Genomic DNA, 20,333 nt, shown 5'->3' with positions numbered 1-20,333 from the left:
ATTGCAACCAAAGCAACATGTTGCTCCCCTTCAGCTGTAACCATCACACTCCGCCTGCTTTCTTCTGATTGAACAAGGGAGTATACCTCGTGAACCGTCGACAACTCTTTGTTTCCTGGGATCTGAACCCTCAAGGTTCATATGTAGGGTTCAGTCCCAACAAGAAGGCAAACACACGTTGCTGAGAGACCAGCTTCTTGTAGGCCTTAGCATCATCATCATGTTTCCACACTATAGCCTGATAATGATCCAATTCTTTCCATATGGAGGTAAGGGCTGAATAATATGAAGACAAACTACAGTTTCCCTGTTTACAGGTTGAAGATTCAGCTTGTAACTGGTAAACTTTGGCATAATGTCTTTGCTCAGAATAAGTAGTTTTGGCCTATTCCCAGATCTCACTAGCGGTGTCTGCCCACATAAAGTTCTTCACATCAGGTTCCATGGCTGCGAGGAGCCAAGACATTACCATACTGTTTTCTTGGTCCCACCTATCGTGTTCAGTTGTCTCACCCTTGGGTTTTTTCACCCTTCCATTAATGTAACCAGCTTTACCCCTTGCCATTACATAGAGTTTTACGCTCTTAGCCCACTCCAGGTAGTTCAGACCATTTAAAGGGGTAATTGGCATGGGAAAAATCATGTTTCACCTCCCATACCCGCTGTCTTTCGGGTTGGTGTAACCCCCAATGAGGTTGATTCATAATTCGCCATGGGATGCTGCTGAAAAATAGTCTAAACACCACACAACTACACAACAGCCACAAACAAAATACCAACCCTGAAGGAATTTACTTTTTGGATGTGAGGAAGAGAACAAGACACTACTGAAATCAACTCTGAGATGGTTCAGTCATTAAACCAGCCCGGTAATTAGTTTAACACAACCAAGGCAGACATTGCTATCAGTCCGACTGCAGCTCATATAGTCTAACAATCCAACATCCAAACAAGTATATATAACCAAGGAATAAGCCCTTTGTACCATTGGCCAAAGAAGACAAAAACAAGAACACACCTGTCCAGCACCTGTACGAAGGTGCCAACCTGAAATCAACTTCACAGCATCGAACAGAGAAGGAAGAGAGTCTCTATCAGCATTGCCCTTCTCTGACTAGGGTTTCCTTGGTATTACGACCAAGAAAAAAACACAAGAAGTGCCGTCAGAAATCTGCTAGGGTTTCAGCCAATAACCTACTAGGGTTTCTCTGTCTTCCACGTCCATGAATTTAAAGAAGGAAACCTTGCTCAAAACAGGAGGGATCGTAGGCCTTTTACAGCCTAGAAAACCTGCTCTGATACCATGTAATCATTCATGGAGAGTGGGAGACGAGAGAGAGAGAGAGAGAAAGAGAAGAAAAGGGAGATGCGATTGAGAGGGAAAAATGATACTATTGGCTGCTGCCAGTTCTCTATTTATATTAATTTAATAAAAAGAATAGAAATTACAAGTATGCCCCTGGTAGCACACCCTAGAACCAAACTAATAAGAAAAAAAGACAACTAACTGACAGTAGTATCTTAAGAAGTCAGCCTACTAACAACAACTATAAAGTAACAATTAAATAAGCCTTACAATAGTGATGTCATACTCTGGATTCAGTCCTGTCAAAAACTCAAACACCCTGTTTCTCTCAACAAGTTTCCTGTAGGTCTCAACATTATTAGTGGTGTCCTAGGTTACAACTTCTATCAAATCAATTTCTTGCCATAAAGACTTCAGTATTGAGAAATAAACAGCTAAAGGTTTCTCCCCCTATCTCAAATTCTTCACATCACTCCTTAGCTTGTAAGCCCTGGCCACATTTAATTTCAGGGAATAGGTTTCAGCAACACTATCCCAAATTTCCTTTGCTGAATTCATCCACAAATAGTGTTGACTAATCTGCGGTTGCATTGAGTTCACAAGCCATCCAATAACAACATAATTTTCTTGCATCCATTTTTCATATGATGGATCTTCTGAAGGAGCCTTTTTGCTCCCGGATATAAAATCCCATTTGCCTCTACTGCAGATATGAATTTTTACTGATTGTGACCAAGCTAGATAATTAGTTCCATCTAGGTTGACTGTGGTCACAACCAATATAGAGTCTACAGAGGCTCCTGGAACCTGTCTGGATTCAGCAACATGCTTGTTTTCAACTTTTGAAGGGTTCATCTTCTTAAAATACTTCGAAAATAACTTCTAACAACTTCGAATAACAACAAATGAAGACAGAATAAAATTGTATTGAGTCAAACTCTATGCAGTCGTACCAGTTACCAGAGTCACACCCGAAAGCCGGGAGAAACAAAAAAATCTCAGCCGCTCCTTGTAGACTTCACAGAACACCAATCCACTTGAATCGATCTTCAAGATGAAGGATGAGAAGACTTTCAGTCACTGAGCGCCCAGGTCAAACTCCCTGTGGGGCTTGGAGTCAGATTTCTCCAGAAAATTAGGGTTTAGGGCAACACACTTGAATCAGTCAAGAGGACGACAAAACCAGTCCCCTTCTCTCCAAAAAACACCAACAACTGGGCTGAAATAGGTTTCTTTAACTATTCATACAATTCAGTTCTCCATACACACTATGTATGGGAAAAAAGAGGTGAAAAAAGGAAAAGTCGAGCCTGCTCTGATACCAAGAAGAAAAACAACCTTTTGAAAAGAAAGGACTGTTTAAAAAGTTGTAGAAAATCAAAAGTAAGTAGCAGAAATCAGGTTTCAATAAGAGAGAAGAAGAAGAAGAAGAAGAAGAAGAAGAAGAAGAAGAAGAAGGTGGCGGCAACTAGGGTTCAAAGAGAGAGATTTTCGAACATAACCTTCTCTCTTACGCCCCTAATTCCATTTCATTAAGTTAAACTTTAGTAATTTACAGAGATGCCCCTAGTTGGGCAGAAAATTAAAAATCATAACATAAGAAAGAATAAAGCCCAGATTAAGGCCCATTACAGCAATGATCATAAAAGATAAAAAGGATAAAAACCCTATGGGCCATTCGGCCCATCTTCTCTACAATATTTATTTTTGATTTTTTCAAAAATTACTTGAATGACCAATATCAATTGAAATCTTGGTCACTCAAACATATAAACAGTGAAGAAACTTCCTGATGTACCATATTACAGTAGTTCTTTTTGTATTGTATCTCATTTTATTATTTTCTCTTCAGCCCTGCAAGGGCCTCTCTATCAATTCTCTAATATCTGTTACCCTACAAGAGCCTCTCTGTAAATTCTCTAATTTCATTATCTATATAAAGGACCCTTGGGGTAGGGTTGAAGTATCCATTTCTTCACCCCAGAATTCTGTATTCTCCTCTGGGTTTGTTGACATGGTATCAAAGCAGGCTGCTCGGTAATTTCTGTTCTTTCTTTGCTTACTCGTTGGCCATATCAGGGGTACTGTTTTCTGGGTGTTTCGACTGGTGTTAGGGCTGTGCTCTTCAACTGTAATCCTAGTTCTCTGTGGAGGCTTCTGTCCAGTGTTAGGGCTGTGCCCAGATCTGTTTTTTCTCACTCAGAAGATCTGTGGGATCCGAAAAGTCTTGGGGGGAGTTCTGACCTTCTCTCCTGGGTGGCAGCAGCCTTCTTTATCCTACTGTGAACTGGTTCCTCCAGGGCGGCAGCAGCCTGGCTTCTTATGGTTCAGTTTTGAACAGCAGCAGACTAAGAAATCTCAACAGTCTGCCTTCTTTCTCCTTCAACAGCAGCAGTTTCGAACTGAGGAACTTCAACAGACATAAGGTCATTTTTTCAAGCTGATTTGGAAAACTTCTCATTTCAGGTTGGTGTATCAACATTATTGTCTTAATCGACTATTATCAGTCCTTGGAACCCTAGTTTTGTGCTGCCCTAGGGTACTTTCTTCTCTCGGTTACCAGTCCTTGGAACCCTAGTTTGTGCTGCCCTAGTTTTGTGTTGTTCTGGGTTGTTTATTGGAGGATTTTGATTCCTCTATAAAGTTTTCTTGCTGATGTTTTTCTAGATTGGTGTTGTTTGCATATCATGCTTCAGCCCTGATGTTAATTCCTTTTGAGAAATACAGTGTTCGGATGAAGTAATTCATTGCCTTGTTCATTGCTGATTTAAGTGAACTGATTAACATTGCAAACATCAGTGCTGCTATTCTTTTCCCTAGGTTGATTTTGCTCATTTATGATGGCTGAAAAGATTGACTTTCTCCTTTTAAAATTTGATGGAACTAACTGCAATATGTGGAAGTTCCATTTCGATTTCTATGTTGAGGGAAATGGACTTGAAGGTTACTTGAATAGAACTGTATGTAAACCTGATGGGGCTGATAGTAAAACCTATACACAATCAAAGCTAGACAACAGAAAGTTAGTCTCCTGGATTTTGAGCTCCATTGTGCTCCACATTAGTATTCCCATGAGAAGACTGAGAACTGCCTATGAGATGTTCTGAAGAAGGTTTATCATCAGTCCAATATGTCACGGCAATACCAGATTGAAACTGAGATCTTTGCCTATTGCCAGGGGACAAAAAGATACAAGAATACTATGTAGGCTTTATTGATCTTTGGGCTGAATATGAACTAGTTCATACTGAACCTTTTGGTCCCATTACGTGTGTCAAGTATTTGCAGAAGCATTTTGAAAATAGAAAAGTGAACCAGTTTCTCATGAGGCTGAGACCTGAGTATGAAATGATTAGGTCAAATATTTTGAGAAGGGGAACTCTTCAAGACTTAGACTCTGTGATGGGAGAGTTACTGAGGGAAGAAACTAGACTCCTAACTGCTGCAAACATAGAAGAGAAACATTTTGATTCTAGGACTGATACTGTTTTTCTTGTATGAGGGAATAAGAAATCTGGTGGAAAAGACCCTTCTAACTCAATGCTATGAATGTAAGAGGATATGGACAAGTGTCTGATACCTCTATTGCCAAGGGAGAATCCCCTGCTTCCATGAATAAGGAAGAGATACAACAATTGGTATCCTCTTCTATCTCATCTGCCTTTTCTGTTATTGGCCTATCTGGTAAGTTCTTTGGTTATTGCTTTTCTCCCTCTCACGTTTGGGTAATTGATTCCGATGCTACAAATCATATGACTGGGGCCTATCCTGAACCCTCAAACAAACCGTCTGAGACCAACCATAGACATATTGTCACTGCTAATGGTGAGAAACTTGACATCATTGGGAGTGATGATTTGTGTATCAAACTTCCCCCCTCAAACTCCTTGTCCCTTGCTAAAACTTTCCTTGTTCATAAACTTATTGCTAACCTTATTTCGTTGGTCAACTAGTTGATGATGGTCACATTTTAACCTTTTCCTCTTATGGTTGTTTTATTCAGTACCAATGCACTAGGAAGGTGAAAGGGAAGGGGTATAGGATGGGCCACTTGTTTGTGTTGGAGTTTGAGAAATCACAATCAGCATCATCCTCTGCTTATTCATAGTGATGTTTGGACTTCATCTGTTGTTTCTCGAATGGGATACAAGTATTTGGTGTTATTCATTGATGACTGTACCAGGTACACTTGGATCTACTGTCTCAAACACAAATCAGAAGTTTTTCCAACATTTTGGTTATTTCATAACATGGTTTGAGTTCGGTTTCAAGCGAATGTGCAGACCTTACACTTAGACTCAGGGGGAGAATACAATGACGGAGAATTTCTGGTTTATTTAAAGCATCATGGCATACAAGTCCAATGACGTTGTCCGAACACTCCTCAGCAAAATGGTGTGGCAGAAAGAAAGAATGGCCACATTATCAATGTTGTAAGGACTCTTCTACAAGAGTCGCATGCGCCTCCCACATTTTGGGTAGAGGCTGCTAGCACGACAATGTATCTGATCAATTGTATCCCATCTTTTGTTCTTGCTAACATATCTCCTCATCAAAAGATGTTTGGAACCCCCCCCCCCCCCCCCAAATCTTTCCCATCTTTATGTCTTTGGGTGTCTATGCTTTGTTCATCTTCCTCCTCGTTAACGTTCAGAGTTTTCAGCTTAATCTGTCATGTGTACTTTTATGGGATATAGCCCTAACTACAAAGGATTCCTTTGTTATGATCCCTCGGCACATCGTATTCGTATTTCTCGAAATGTGATTTTTCTTGAGCGTATCTCCTTTTCTTTAGGAATTGCCAAGTTATCTGCACCCTTTGTTTTAGTTTTGCATGATTTTGAAACACAGGATACTCTGTCGTCCACTACTGAGAAGGATCTTCACATCTTCACTCGCAAGCGGATTCGTGGTCCAGCTCCAATGCCTACGACCCCTCTTCCTCCTGGTCTGGATCCTTCCCCATCACAGACAACCCTGTAAGTAACGCTCCAACTTTAGATTCCTTAATTGTTCCTCTTGTACCTTTGCATCGTTCTACCCGTATCTCTAAACCACCTAACCACCATGGTTTTCCTTCAAACCATAGCTCCTTCTCTACTGTTTTGTCCTCTACAGATATTCCCCGTTCTTATCAGCTTAGTGGCGAGATGCCATGGATGTAGAGATTCAAGCTTTGCATGAGAATCACACCAAGGGCCTTGTCCTAGCACCTTCAGATGGCTCTATTATTGGGAGAAAATGGGCCTATTCCATCAAGCTGAATTGGATGGGTACTTGGACCATTACAAAGCCAAGCTTGTGGCACGGGGATATCCATAGGAGTATGGCATTGACTATGAGGAGACATTTGATCTAGTGGCCAAGATTACTACTGTTTGTGTTCTTTTAGCCTTCTCTGTTGCACACTCTTGGACTATCTTTCAACTAGACATGAAAAATGCTTTTTTACATGGGCATTTACAGGAAGCAATATATATGAAACCTCCTCCCAGGTACTGTAGTGATCCCTCCCTCGTTTGTCAGCTAAAAAAATCCCTCTATGGGCTAAAGCAAGCCCCTCGAGCTTGGTCGAAAAAAACTAGAGATGTTGTCGTGCAAGTTGGGTATAGCCAAAGTCCGTCGGACTACTCTCTCTTTGTCCGGAAAAGGTCTCAAGGCCTTACCATTTTCTTAGATATGTGGATGTCATATTGTTGACTGGAGATGAAATAGAAGGAATTCAGGACCTCAAGTCTCTTCTACACAGTTCCTTTCACATGAAAGATCTCATCCCTCTTAACTATTTCTTGGGACTTTGAAGTTCAACGGAGCTCCCAGGGTTATTTTGTTTGCCAACACAAGTATGCCTCTTGTCTTCTTAAGTTGGCCAACCTTACTGATGATAAACGAGTTGATACTCCCTTGGAGCTGAATGTCAAATTATCCAAATCAGAAGGCTCCCTGCTTCCTGATGCTTCCCTCTATCGACAACTTGTAGGGTCTCTCATCTATCTCACCATGACTTGTCTTGACATCTCACATGCAATTCAAGTTGTTAGTCAGCTTGTCTCTACCCCTCGTCAACTCATTTAACTACGGTGCATCAAACCATCAGCTATGTTTGGGGCTCTTTATCGCAGGGTCGTTTCTTCTCTTCATCTTCTATCCAACTGAGGGCCTATGCTGATTATGATTGGGCTGGACGCCCTAACATATGCCGCTCCACTACCAGGTGGTGTGTTTTCATGGGTGACTCTAATATCATGGAAATGCAAGAAACAATAGATTGTTTCCAAGTCCTCTACGAAAGTAGAGTATAGGGCAATGTCATCTGTTTGTAGTGAAGTTGTTTGGCTTCAATCTTTATTTTAGGAGTTGGGTCATTCCACTCCTACACCCATTGCTCTGTATGCAGACAACACTAGTGCTATTAACGTTGCCTTTAATCCTATCTTTCATGGAAGGATAAAGCATATTGAGGTGCACTGCCACTTTATCCGCGACCTGTTTCTTGCGAACTCTATCTCTCTCCCTCATGTTGCCTTTGATATGCAAGTTGCTGACATCTTCACAAAGGCCATGACGAGGTCTAGACACTTATTTCTAGCAAGCAAACTGATGCACATGCCTCTACATCAGTTTGAGGGGGAGTGTGAAGAAACTCCTTGATGTACCATATTATTGTAGTTCATATTGTATTGTATCTCTTGTTTTATTATTTTCTCTTCATCCCTGCAAGGGCCTCTTTGTAAATTCTATAATATCTGTTGCCCTATAAGGGCCTCTCCACAATTATCTTGTGTGAAAAAAAAAAAGAATACAGCATGATTGCAAGTATGATGCCTTTATGTATACAAATCTAATGTACATAGTAGAACTTCGTCACCAATTTCCAACTTACTTGAACATGAGACACATATGACAAGCCAGCACCTTCAATAGTCAAAAGAAGCCCATGCAAAGACCAGAGTTGTAATTCAGCATTTGCACTTTTAGCCAATAAAGAAATTGAGCTCACAGTGGCAGGCACCAAAGTTGACAATGCCATTCCTCCCGCGCTGCATTGAAGATGGATCAAATGAAATCAACTGTATGAGAAATAAAAAGGGACAAAAATAAAAAGTGAGCTTCAAAGATAAATGAGCGTGTCCAGAGAGTACTCGACTGAAAATAATGGCTTAATCCAATGGCAAATGGCAATACAGGAGTACTATGAGAGAGTTAAGATTGCTGGCAAGGAACCTAATTCTCAGCTACAATTGGAGTCACAAACCATCCAATAAATTGGCTCATGTGTAGGCAAAAAGGACAATGGATAGAGGAAAATTTGTTTGGAGAAAACTACAAAATAGCAATGTATATTGTGTAATATCGGTGGTACAAAAAAAGGGTAGGAAACCTCGGTTGGTCTAAGTGGGGATGTTTGACATCTGTAAATATTTTATTCATTCTTTGTTCTAATCAATAGTCATTTCACCAAACAAAAAATAAAATAATAAAGAAAGAGCTGGAGTAACTTATTCCTTTGCTGTGATACAACTAGCTATATTTATATTTTTTTTGCAGGAACATTTACCAGCTCCTAAAATGAAGAAAAAAAATCAGTAATATAGGTATTACTCTAGTACCTGGGTTCATTCCGTCCAAGTAAAATGGAACATATAAGCTTCTTTATTGCCAAGCCCTTCTCTAATGATTAAGTTTTGAAGAAAAAGTTCACAGGGCCACACTTAGGTTCAGGGGTAGACCGGTAGAGTTAGAAATGCATGAAAGAATTACAAAATTAATGGATTTAATATGACTTCCCCCCTTGCATATTTGAGAACCCACTAAAACGGAAGAATGTGGCAAAGATTCTTCAGTTCTATTTTTCAATCCAAAGAGTGAAATCTGTAAAGCAGTGAATCTGCAATTTCCATTTCCACCCAAATCCAAACAAGTCCCAACAGAATTGTCAACACCTTACCTGCGATGGATGTAGCCAAGTGCAAGAGCTATTGATCCTCTGTAACTCAAATCTGCAGCCCCAGCTAGATCGCCTAGAAGTGTTCGTGTCTATCCATAACAAAAGTAACTTCAGCCAAAAACAAAAATGAAACTAGGGTAACAAGTTGCAGAGGAAGCATATTGAATTTTGTTAACAGCACAACAAACACACGAAAACACAAATAGACACATGGTAACTAGCCCTGAGAAATATTGTTAAAAAAAAAAAAAAAGATGAACAAACCATTCTAGCTGTAAAGATATCATTCCCAAGTCGAGCTAACAGACCAAGACCTTCAGATGATGCCCTCCGTTGTGATGAGCAAATGTCTCCCTCGGCCAGAATATTCTAAAAGCGAGATAGAAAAATGGAAAGAGACAAGGTGAAATTCCAGAAAATGTTTAATAAATAAAGAAACTCAGCTAATAAGATTTTGCTAACACCAATTACATCTCTACCTGAAAGATTGCCTGTGCACAAGTTAATACTTCCACTCCCAAAGGTTGGGGCCTTAAAGCAAGTAAAGCCTAAGTAGGAACAGAACACTATTATGAGGCACTGTAACAAGTAAAACAACACAATGTAAATTTCAAGTGAACAAATGGGGGATGATAACAACCTTAAACCCTGCAAGTAAGGCCACGCATGCATTGGTGATACTGGACGCATGCCAGGATTGTTTTTTGCCAGTTTTGTGACACTGCTCAATCATGCCAAGCAGTAACAACATCCCACTACTATCCTGGGATAGTACATTAAGTTTTCTTAGCAATATGTAGACGTGAAACCAACCACAAACACATAAGAGAGAGAAAGAAGGAGGCCAATGACTGCAATTACCTACCTGAGTGGCAAAAATTATTCCAAAGCAAAGGAGCATCTGATTTACCAGCATTTTGCCTATGGTTTCCGGCTTCATGGTCAAATCAAAATATTAGAATTGAAACTAAATGCAGCAAATATCGGTAAAAACAACCAATATGGTATTGGGAAGAACAAATCAACAAAGGTATTTAAAACAAAGCTTCCACAACTCAGCTCAACAATTTAAGAAAAAGTGTCCACATCATCATTAAAAATAAAATTTAGACTAAATAGAAACACCACACTTAACCAAAACATTGCTGCTTAGTCTTCAGTCAAAGCAAAGGAGCCATTACTATTAGATAATAAAATCAACTGCATTATAGATGATCCAGTGGTCACATAATTATTTGTGCCAACTGAAATTGGATAATGTCAACGAAGGGACTTCAGGCTCTTCTTGCCCACAAGCAAAATTTCTCCCAAGTTCTCTATGCTTCATTAAGAAATTCATTTGCAAACTTTACAGAGAAGACTCAGAGCATATTTATACCACTTGGCATAGAGACACATAATCTCAGTTCAATTCGATCAATGTTCTTAAAAAATAAATCTATCATACATCATAAGATTATTTCTTTTTCAAAAACTTGTCTAAAAACTGGAAGTAGATATACTAAAATTTAAATAATATATACAAAAGTGATTTTGCCCTACTTATAATCCACATCTGTCATGTATTACCACTTGTACACTAGAAACCAAGATGATCTAGGTAAACTTGACTTGAAAATAAAATAATCCACATACAATGACTCTTTAACCTACATAAGATAGAAAATAAACACAATTATTTATAAAAGGTCTTGAATAACCTCATTAAGTCATTTTCTAGTAAAGGCTTTAAAACAAGTCTTGCTTGACAAAACTAAATTGAAAAAAAAAGAAAGAAATAACAAATTAAAGAACTTGATAAGATAATTTATTGTATTGGTAAAAAATTAAACAAAAAGCACTTTTACAACTAGGGGCTGTACATTGGAAAACTATAAGATTTGAGTTGATTTGAAACTCATGAGAAAATGAGCAGAAGAAACACTTAGGCAGTCCAGAGCATTATAATTATTAATTACAACATGCATAAATCGCAAGACTCACTAATCAAACTGTAGGATTCAAACAAAATTCATAATATTTTTTAGAATTTAAATCATGAATCATATTGTAAATTGTAAAATTTTAACACATTGGATTCAATACCATTGATGTTTTCCTTGGCATCCTGCTACACCTTGATAAAATCCACATATATCACAGTTTCACATAGTTATTGCTGACATCTCTGACTGCCACATCCTCATTGAAATTCTCATAGTAGCATTCTCACAATGTTGCACTGCATCCACCATATCTATCCTATGGACTGTCACACTATCAAATTTATCCCCCAGACCGGGCTCCTCATCAGCTGAAGGTGATAGCCATTGGAGCAGTATCCTCTTCCAGATCGTCAGGGGCAATAATGACAAGCTTGGAAGCAATAGTCTTTGTATTGTTTGGCCAACCTAACTTATTTTTCAGTCCCCTTGGATCTTTTTCAGGCATGCTGAAGTTAGTAACTCACACCTAGGCCTGCAGATCTTCAATAATCTAAAACCTTTCCTGAACTGTAGCAATCAGTATACCAAAAATAGATTGCCAAAGTCTGCCAAAGTCCACAAGAACCTTTCTTTGAACCAGCATACCTGAAACCCCAGATTATGAGTCAAGCAGGTTGTAGATGAGCCACCATTTCTGGGTCCTCTCAATTCAATGGAGGACTCTGGAAAAACCTGTCCCTTTGAAACCTTTTATCCGCATGTTTGATGTCTGGTTTACATTTCCAAACCAAGACCCCCTAATTTATTTAAATACCTCCTAACAATACCATACAGCCTATATTTATCATCAGGTGCATGTCACTTAAGGGACCCAACCCCAAGTCCGCATCATCTGATCATCACCTTCTTCAACCTCTCAATTCTCACAGATCTTGAGATACTCTTCTTGGCAACCCTTCTTCTTCATGGAACTTTAGGTCTTCCATCTTTACCTCAGTAAGAGAGGCCAAGATCATAGACCTCTAGTTCTCTATGCCTCAACATCTTGAGAACAAAAAGCCACTCTCCCTTGGCCTTATCCCCACCCTGAAATTTCTCTTGTATATGTCTGTTCACCTTCCACTACTACTCACAGTCACAGAGCATGGGCACTCCCAACACCCTAACCCACCATTTTTTGCTAAAGTTGTTGAAAAAGCAATGACCAAGGTTGAAGATTGATAAAGAGTCTGCTATCAAAGAGATTCCTGGATGAGGTTGTAGATGGATATCTCCTTACATGTTAAATAGTGATTTTATGGAATAAGATGGAGTAAGGAAAAATAATCAACCTTCATAGACAAGGTTGTAGATGGTTATCTCCTTATGTGTATTCCAATCTAATATAATGAAGAAAAGAAATAAAGAAAGAAAGAAAAAATGAGGTGAGATGAGTAGGAGGAATAGATATAGTCCTTCTCATAAAGGAGATTGTAGGAATATCATAATAAAGAGGTGTAGGAGGAAGACAGACTTCCCTACCTTCATCTTATTCTATCTTCTATGTTCTTCATGTCCCAATCTTCTCTTCTCCTTTCACTTGTCTCTTGTTGCCAGAAATTTTAGAAGTAGAATAGTATTAGCCAACACAATGGCATTAGCCCTACAAGCAGAGGAGTTTATATAGAGGAGGGAGGTGGTTAGGTAACTCTCAACCCCTCTTTTCCTATGGTGCCAGGTATCACCTCACTTAGAATGGCCTAAGGAGGGAAAAGTTAACTCTTTTTCCTAAGATGATGTGTGTCCTACCACTTAAAATGCTAAAAGAGGGAAAATAACCGTCTTCCTAGGGTGACACGTGTCACCGGTTTGAGGCGAGAAAAAACTCTCTTCTTAGGGTACCATGTGTCACCCCACTTAAATGGCCAAAGGAGGGAAAAGAACCCTCTCTTTATATTTTCATAACTAATATAAATTTAATTTTTTAGGCCATGTTATCCCATTAAATGCTTGCTACTGCAGGCCCATTAAATGCTTAATGATTCATTATTAAGGCCCAAATTAATTTAGGGCCTGCTGTTTGCTAAAATGGACAGCAGGCCCCTTTCTTTCTTAAATAAATTACTTCAGCCCACTCACACAACTAGGCTTAGAAGACCAACTTAAAAAAGGCCTATTTTTCTTTTTTTTAAGCTGTGATTGGAAGTACTTTAATAACATGCTCCCAGTCCAGAAAAATTCAGGACTTAACAGTAATCTATGCAAATGTGTAGAATGTAGGATAATTTATTAAGGAATAAGGTTTACCAAGTACAAAAAACAAACCACAATGAATCCACAAACCCATGGAGTACAGTATTAAGGACAATTGCATTGACTATATTGACCAATGAATGAAGGCTGTAAGAATCAAATAAGTAGTGGTATAACAATAACGATAATAACAGAAGAAGAATAATGAAATCAGATTAAATAGAATTTCTCAATCATAACTGAAATGAACTAATAAATGGAGAGGCAATTAGATGAACAAACACACATTTGAAGAAAAACCCACAATTTTCTGTAAAAGGGCTCGACTGACACCTGTGGGAAACTAGAAAGTTCACTGTCCCATACACAAGGCAGCAGGCCATCTTTTCCACCTTGGAAAGCTCGAAGTTCATCTTCAAACCAATCCCTGGAAATCAATGAACAGGGGGAGCAAGATGGGTACAAAAAGAGAAGGTTCAAAAGAGAACAAATAAAAGTGCACTCAATATTCAAAAGGCAACAAAAAGAGGAAAGCAAGTCCAAAAAAAAAAAAAAAAATACCTCCCAGGGATCCAAGGACCCAACCATGAATCTCTCTTGTCTAAAAGTAGCCTCAGACACGAGCTTTCCTCACAGCCAGAAGGATCCCTTTAATCAGCAACCATAATAAAAAGGACAAGAAACCAGAGTCAGGGAACAAAAACTCCCTACTTGTATATTTTTTACCAAGAATCAGAATAAAAAGAGAACTTATATACATAAATGTAAAAACTAGCTTTACCTAAAAGGGGCAGTACAGATTTGAATAATCTGGGAATGATCACCGCTATATGTCATTGGATCAGGAAGTGATTGATAAGCTATTAAAACTTTGATGATGAAGATGTCTATAGAAGGCTTCATGTTTGGCAGTTGTTTGGCTGCTAGCAATGATACATATGACAAGGCCCTGCTTATTATAATAGGTTACTACATAAAATTCTTACAACAAAAAAATAAGTCCAACATGAAAAAGTAAATGTAAATTGGAAATCCTATCAGTGAAACAGAACAAAGGAAGAATAATCCTGTACAAAAATGGATAAATAAATAACTCATGTTACCTGCTAAGGTATACTAGCACTGGCTGTAGTAAGACCCCATTATTGATGGTGGTTGTAGAAATAAAACATCTTATGAATGCTGTGAGTGCATCAACTGCAGCAGACCATACACTACAAAGGGAAAACAGAAGTTCAATCAACTGATGCCAACTCATAAATATCAACTTTGTAACTTCAAGAATTAATCTGGTTGATATCCTACCCTGATGGAATTTCACCTACAAGACAAAAGCACATAAATACAACCCCTTTCTCCTTTCTTTCTGGTTTGATCCTAGGTACACAACATGCAGGCCTCCTTTCAGACGGTGCCAAGGTCTGCGATCTGCTGATGTTATAGTGGCTGCATCAGCTAGAATGATACATAAGATAGAATTGTATTGGGGGCCTAACATCACCAACTAATATATGATGTACTTAGGTTGTTGGGTTGGGAAGTTGCATAAAATAAGAGTAGCATGGCTAACATTCAGTTTTTTTTTTTTTTTTTGGTGGTAATAATAGAGAAAATCCTACTTATCAAAAACAAAAGAAAATTCTACCAGAAGAAAAGTTGGAGATCGGGATGTTCTTCTCCCGCCCATTACTCTCCTCCTCAATCTAACCGCCTAAACTCCAGATCTCTCTCTCAATCTCCGAAACCCTGCTCGCCCACTCAAATCCATCCATTCATCTTTCTTCGTCGTTACGTCACCTCGGATGATTCTTCAGAACTATGAGTATGTTACAAGTTTTTTGGGTTTGGGTTATAAACCGAGACTAAGAAGAGAAGACCGACAACTGAAAAGAGAAGACAGAAAAGACTGACGACTGAGAAGAGAAGACCGAGAAGACAGGTGACTGAAAAGAGAAGACAGAAGACCAACGACTGAGAAGAGTTTGCATTGTTTCAGTCCAAGTCATCCAGGACCTTTGGTTCGCTTAGGAGAGACATATTGAGGATTTCTTAGCAGAGAGTTACATTCCTTTCAGAAGGACTCTGAATGCACCCTCCATTTTAGGAGAACAGGGGGGGAAATGGACTGTGGGTCTGAAGGTTTCATGGCGACATCAAGGTGGAGACACTTACTGAAAGTGGAGGCCAAGAATTTTCTGTTCGAGGAGTTAAAAATCAAGGGACAACTTAGCTTGAAGATAAGGGAGAAGCAGAAGGCAACTGTATTGGTAGAAGGAAAAGAAACAGTGGAATGGCTCAAAGATTTTCTGGTTGAGTCTGCAACCAAAGGGAAGAACGCAAGTTGGAAAGAAAGAGTTACAGAAACAGGAAGAAGGTACATATTGGAATGCAGAAGGAACTATAGAGGATTTTACATTACCCTTAAGAGTTCTTTGCCTAGGGTAAGAAACAATTGGTATGCTTCCCAGAAGGAAAGGATAGCCAAGGTTGACAGGGGGCTGCTGAAATTCTTAAGGCTCTTCTGACTAACTGAAAGAAAGAAAAACAGGAGATCTCTCGAGTGGAAGTACTGAAAGCTCCCTCTGAACCTTTGGGCTCCAAGTATGACCCTATAGCTTTGGCTCAAAGTACAGCCACCCCTACAGTGAACATCAATTTCAGGAGAGAAGTGTGGGAAAGGATGCTGGTAGTTGAAGGTAGAAGTCCAGTCTCCTATTGGAAGAAAGTTGCTGATCTTATGCAACATAATTTGAGGTTAAGAAATACTTTCATATTTAACTCCTTTTGACAGTTTTAAAGCAGTACTCGATCCCCTTGATAATTTGGTGGATGTTTCTGCTAAGAACTTCCAAGAAGCCTGGGGGCCTTTTGATGTGTTTCATTCGACTCCCTCATCTAACACGAAGACATTTTCAATTATGGATGGAGTGGTGATTCAGGTATTAGGGCTGTCTTTTCATCTATGGAAACATGAAGTAGCCTCTCTCATTGCTGTTCTTTGTGGCGCACGTTTCTATGGTGAATTTTGGGGAGATCTTCGTTCAGCAGCCCTCCTCTTGAGTGGAAGTCAAACCAGAGGAGATCCCTAGGAAAATAATTTTGTGTGGGTGGACTGTTCATCCCAGTGTGGTTGGTTTCCTCCATTGAAGCTGCATTGTGGAGGGAAAAGATGAACAAGTAGAGGCACAGGTGCTACATGGAAGGTTAGGATTGGAAGTTCAGAGGTCTGACAGAAGGATGGGATTGGAAGATCAGAAGTTTAACAGAACTTTCACAAAAATGGATAAGCAGGCTTTAGCTCCTCCAAAAGAAGTGGGCAGATTAAAAAGTCAAAAACGTGAAGACCAAGTTGATGGGCTGGCTTATTTAAAGACCTATGCCCAGGTGGCAGCTAAAGGCACCAAGAACAGGCTTTTAAACACTTTAGGGGGTCTTTCCTCAAAAGGAAAACAATTTAAATTTAATCTAGCTGCAGAAAAGACAAGGGAGTCTCCAATTAAGGGCGAACCAGGGGGGCCTCTAACTTAAGTTGTCATGTGAGGGCCCATATTAGCACTCATAAGCCTGCAGAATTGTGTGGGCCAATTTTTCCAGAAGGAAATGACCCAATTACTTTGATTCCACTTGGCCCATCTGTCAAATTGGCAAATGGACCAAGTCTAGAAGGCACACCAGCCTCAAAGGCACATGATCACTTAAGTAGTCACATGCCAAAGGGTCACATTTCGATAGACACTAACTGTGGTCTATCTTCTTCCTCAAGCCCTGCAAATCAGGTTTCAGCCTCAACCCAGAATGGGAGCACTTCACAGTGGAAGAAGCTACAAAATCTCTCATCCGACCATCACAATCCCCGACGTTTCAGATGTAGTCAGTTAGAAATGGAGGAAGACAACTCCAAGGAGGAGGAATTTTCTTCAGAGTCTAACATAGACGACATAGTTGTCCTTGGTAGTGTGGATCTGTCGCTGTCAAAGTTGATCTTAGAGGATGAAAGCTTTCACACAGACTTGCTTTTCTTAGAAGATGACGCCTTGGGCCCAACAGAAGACGTCCAGGAGGAAGTTTTGCAAACTCTCAAGTCACCAAAATTGGTGGTAAATCCAGCAGAACCTACAAAGGAAACACAGGAGACACTTAACCTGAAGCCTATTTCCTTCCCAATAGAGCAACACACTCTCTTCATCGAATCAGAGGAACATGAATCTTTTTGTTCACAGAACATAGATTCAGCGGTTGGGGGACAAAATGCTAAGGTGGATTTGGATGTTATAGTCAACACAAATTTAATAGAACCAAATACACTTCTACTTTCTCCTCAGACACAAGGTTTGGCGGCAGCCCCTGATTACCTTTCTGGGACTTCAGAACCTTCGTCCTCGACCCATATTGGTATAGGTATGTCTGTTCATTTGGTTTTTGGTACTGATGTGGGTTCTGTGCTTGAAATAGATATCTCAGCTTTTCAACCAGAAAGAACAGCTATTAGAGGGGAAGGTGTGGGCATAGCTAATGGTTGTGTTGAAAAAGAGAGAAAGCTTCAGATGAGAAAAAAGCAAGAGGAGTTACAGAGAATCTGGAATCTAATATGTGCTCTCCTAGAGGAGTACATGCAAAGGGAGGGGTTGGGTGAATTATCCAAGCACCAGGGGAGTGGGAAATAACAGAAAGAAAAAGAAAGAACTGAGGTAGAGAGGCTGATTTCAGATATAGAAGGGGACATTGAGTTTAGTGGCAGAAGGGGAAGAAGAAACACTCCCAAGTAGGAACCTTTAACCTTAGTTGGGCTCTAAAATTTTGTTTCCCATGAAAATCATCAGTTGGAATGTGAGGGGCCAATGTGTATGGCCCTAATATCTGTAAATCATCAGTTGGAGTTAATAGGAAACTTTTCGATGTCTGTAAAGTTCAAGTCGATGAACAATGGTTTTGTTTGGGTGTTGACCAATGTGTATGGCCCTAATATCTATAGAGAGAGGAATGAAATCTGGGAAGAGTTATATGGAATCTAAGGACTATGGGAGGGTCCTTGGTGTTTGGGTGGTGATTTTAATGTACAACGCTACATTAATGAGACAAACAACCCCCAACAGCTCATTATAACCAGTATGAGAAAATGTAATGATTTTATTAATTGTAGTGAGCTTAAGGAGCTTCCTCTTGTGCATGGCCTTTTTATTTGGTCCAACTTCTAAGAAAGCCCAACTTGCTCAAAGCTTGATAGATTCCTTTTTAATGAAAGTTGGGAAAATCATTGGAGAGACTTGCTATCCAAACCTCTACCTAGAGTTACCTCTGACCATTGTCCCATTGAGCTAGGACAAGAACCTTTCAGGAGTGGACCCAAACCCTTTAAATTCGAAAATATGTGGCTGACACATCCAGATTTTGAAAAAAAGAATGGGGAATGATAGAATCAAGATATGAGGAGGGTGAAGTGAAAAGGGGTAAGGTTTCATAAGAAGTTGAAAAGCTTGAAGGGGAACTTAAGAGAACGGAATAAGGACCTTTTTGGGAGAATAGAGGAACAGAAATCCAATCTTATGACCCAAATAAAGGACCTGGATGAGAAGGAATCTCACCGGACCATGAATACTCAGGAAAGAGAACTAAGGTGGAGGTTGAAAAAGGAATTAGAGGAGGTTCTTTTGTGAGAAGAGATATCTTGGAGACAGAAATGTAGGCATAAATAGATAAAGGAAGGTGACGGGAATACCAAATTTTTTCATGAGATAGCCAATGGAAGAAGGAAAAACTTGGTGACTAAACTTGAAGTGGATGGTGTGGAGTTGGACTCTCAAGAGGAAATAGCCAATTGTTTTGTAGTGCACTTCAAATCTATCTTAAGGAAACCTCTAGCTAGTCGAATGGAGTTGGCTGGGTTGGATTGGCCTACACTGTCTAAAGAGATGAAATTGTGGTTGGGAAGGAGTTTTGAGGAGGAGGAAATCCGACAAGCAGTTTTTTCAATGGATAGATCTAAGGCACCAAGGCCAAATGGCTTTACTATGGCTTTCTTTCAAGATTGTTTGAACATAATTGAAGGACACTTGTTAGAAGTTTTAAAGAATTTGAGGAATAGTCTATCATTAGCCGTGGAGTAAATGCCACTTTCCTAGCCCTAGTCCCTAAGAAGAAAGAGGCCAAATATCCCAAAGACTTTATGCCAAACAGTTTGGTAAAAAGCATGATACTGGCAAAGATCTTATCTTTGAGGATAAAAAAGGCTCTTCCCCCCATCATAAGTCAAGCTTAAGGTGCTTTTGTTCATGGTAGACAAATAGTTGACCAAATTTTAATAGAAAATGAAAGTGTGGAAGAGATGAGAAGATTGGGTAGGCAAGGTTTTGTTTAGAAATTGGATCTTGAAAAGGCCTATGATTTAGTGGATTGGGGTTTTCTGCTAGAGGTGCTCAAAAAGTGTGGTTTTGGGGATAGATGGTGCAAGTGGATAAGTGGTTGTCTGACATCTTGCCATTACTCAGTTTTAGTAATTGTAGTAAAGGATTTTTTTTCCCAGCATGTAGGGGCTTGAGACAAGGTGATCCATTGTCCCCTTTCCTTTTCACATTGGTTGCTGATGATTTTAGTATACTTTTGTCAAAAGCAGATAGGGTTGGATTGATAAGAGGATGGTGATTAAGAAGAAATCAAGTTTCAGTTACTCACCTGAAGATGATATCATAATCTTTTGTGAGGGATGTGATTTGTTGAGGGCAAGAAATCTGAGAAATCTAATAACCCTCTTTGAGAAAGTCTCTAACCTGAAAATAAATCTTGAGAAGAGTTGTGTGGTGGGGCTAAATGTGGAGGGAAGGAAGTTGGAGTCTATTGTTGCCTGCTTAGAATTCCCTATTTCTGCTTGGCCCTTGACCTATCTAGGACTTCCCCTAGGTGCAAATCCAAAGGAAAGTAGGTTTTG

The 20,333-nt window shown here is 39.5% G+C and overlaps 1 protein-coding gene across 6 annotated transcripts in view; it reads right to left on the bottom strand.

Annotated features, from left to right (window-relative positions):
* SWEETIE (HEAT repeat-containing protein) overlaps positions 1-20,333 on the bottom strand; it is a 167,935-nt gene that overhangs the window by 68,575 nt on the left and 79,027 nt on the right. For 3 of the 6 annotated variants that reach the window (XM_088985204.1, XM_088985207.1, XM_088985205.1), the window contains exons 16-26: positions 14,717-14,857; positions 14,515-14,625; positions 14,193-14,360; positions 13,973-14,059; positions 13,745-13,838; positions 10,120-10,188; positions 9,895-10,017; positions 9,734-9,802; positions 9,519-9,623; positions 9,255-9,343; positions 8,190-8,346 (exon numbers count right to left, since the gene is read on the bottom strand). In XM_088985204.1, the coding sequence (XP_088841330.1) occupies positions 8,190-8,346; positions 9,255-9,343; positions 9,519-9,623; positions 9,734-9,802; positions 9,895-10,017; positions 10,120-10,188; positions 13,745-13,838; positions 13,973-14,059; positions 14,193-14,360; positions 14,515-14,625; positions 14,717-14,857 (1,213 nt within the window). The remainder of the gene's footprint in view (positions 1-8,189; positions 8,347-9,254; positions 9,344-9,518; positions 9,624-9,733; positions 9,803-9,894; positions 10,018-10,119; positions 10,189-13,744; positions 13,839-13,972; positions 14,060-14,192; positions 14,361-14,514; positions 14,626-14,716; positions 14,858-20,333) is intronic. The other 3 variants (XM_088985209.1, XM_088985210.1, XM_088985208.1) reach the window with 2 other exon arrangements.

Source organism: Nelumbo lutea, chromosome 4 (assembly GCF_056320005.1).
Source record: "Nelumbo lutea isolate HS-2025 chromosome 4, American lotus-T2T, whole genome shotgun sequence".
Classification (NCBI taxonomy): Eukaryota; Viridiplantae; Streptophyta; class Magnoliopsida; order Proteales; family Nelumbonaceae; genus Nelumbo; species Nelumbo lutea.
The sequence above is the reverse complement of the archived record's forward strand: the minus strand, read 5'-3'. Positions and strand labels throughout refer to the sequence as shown.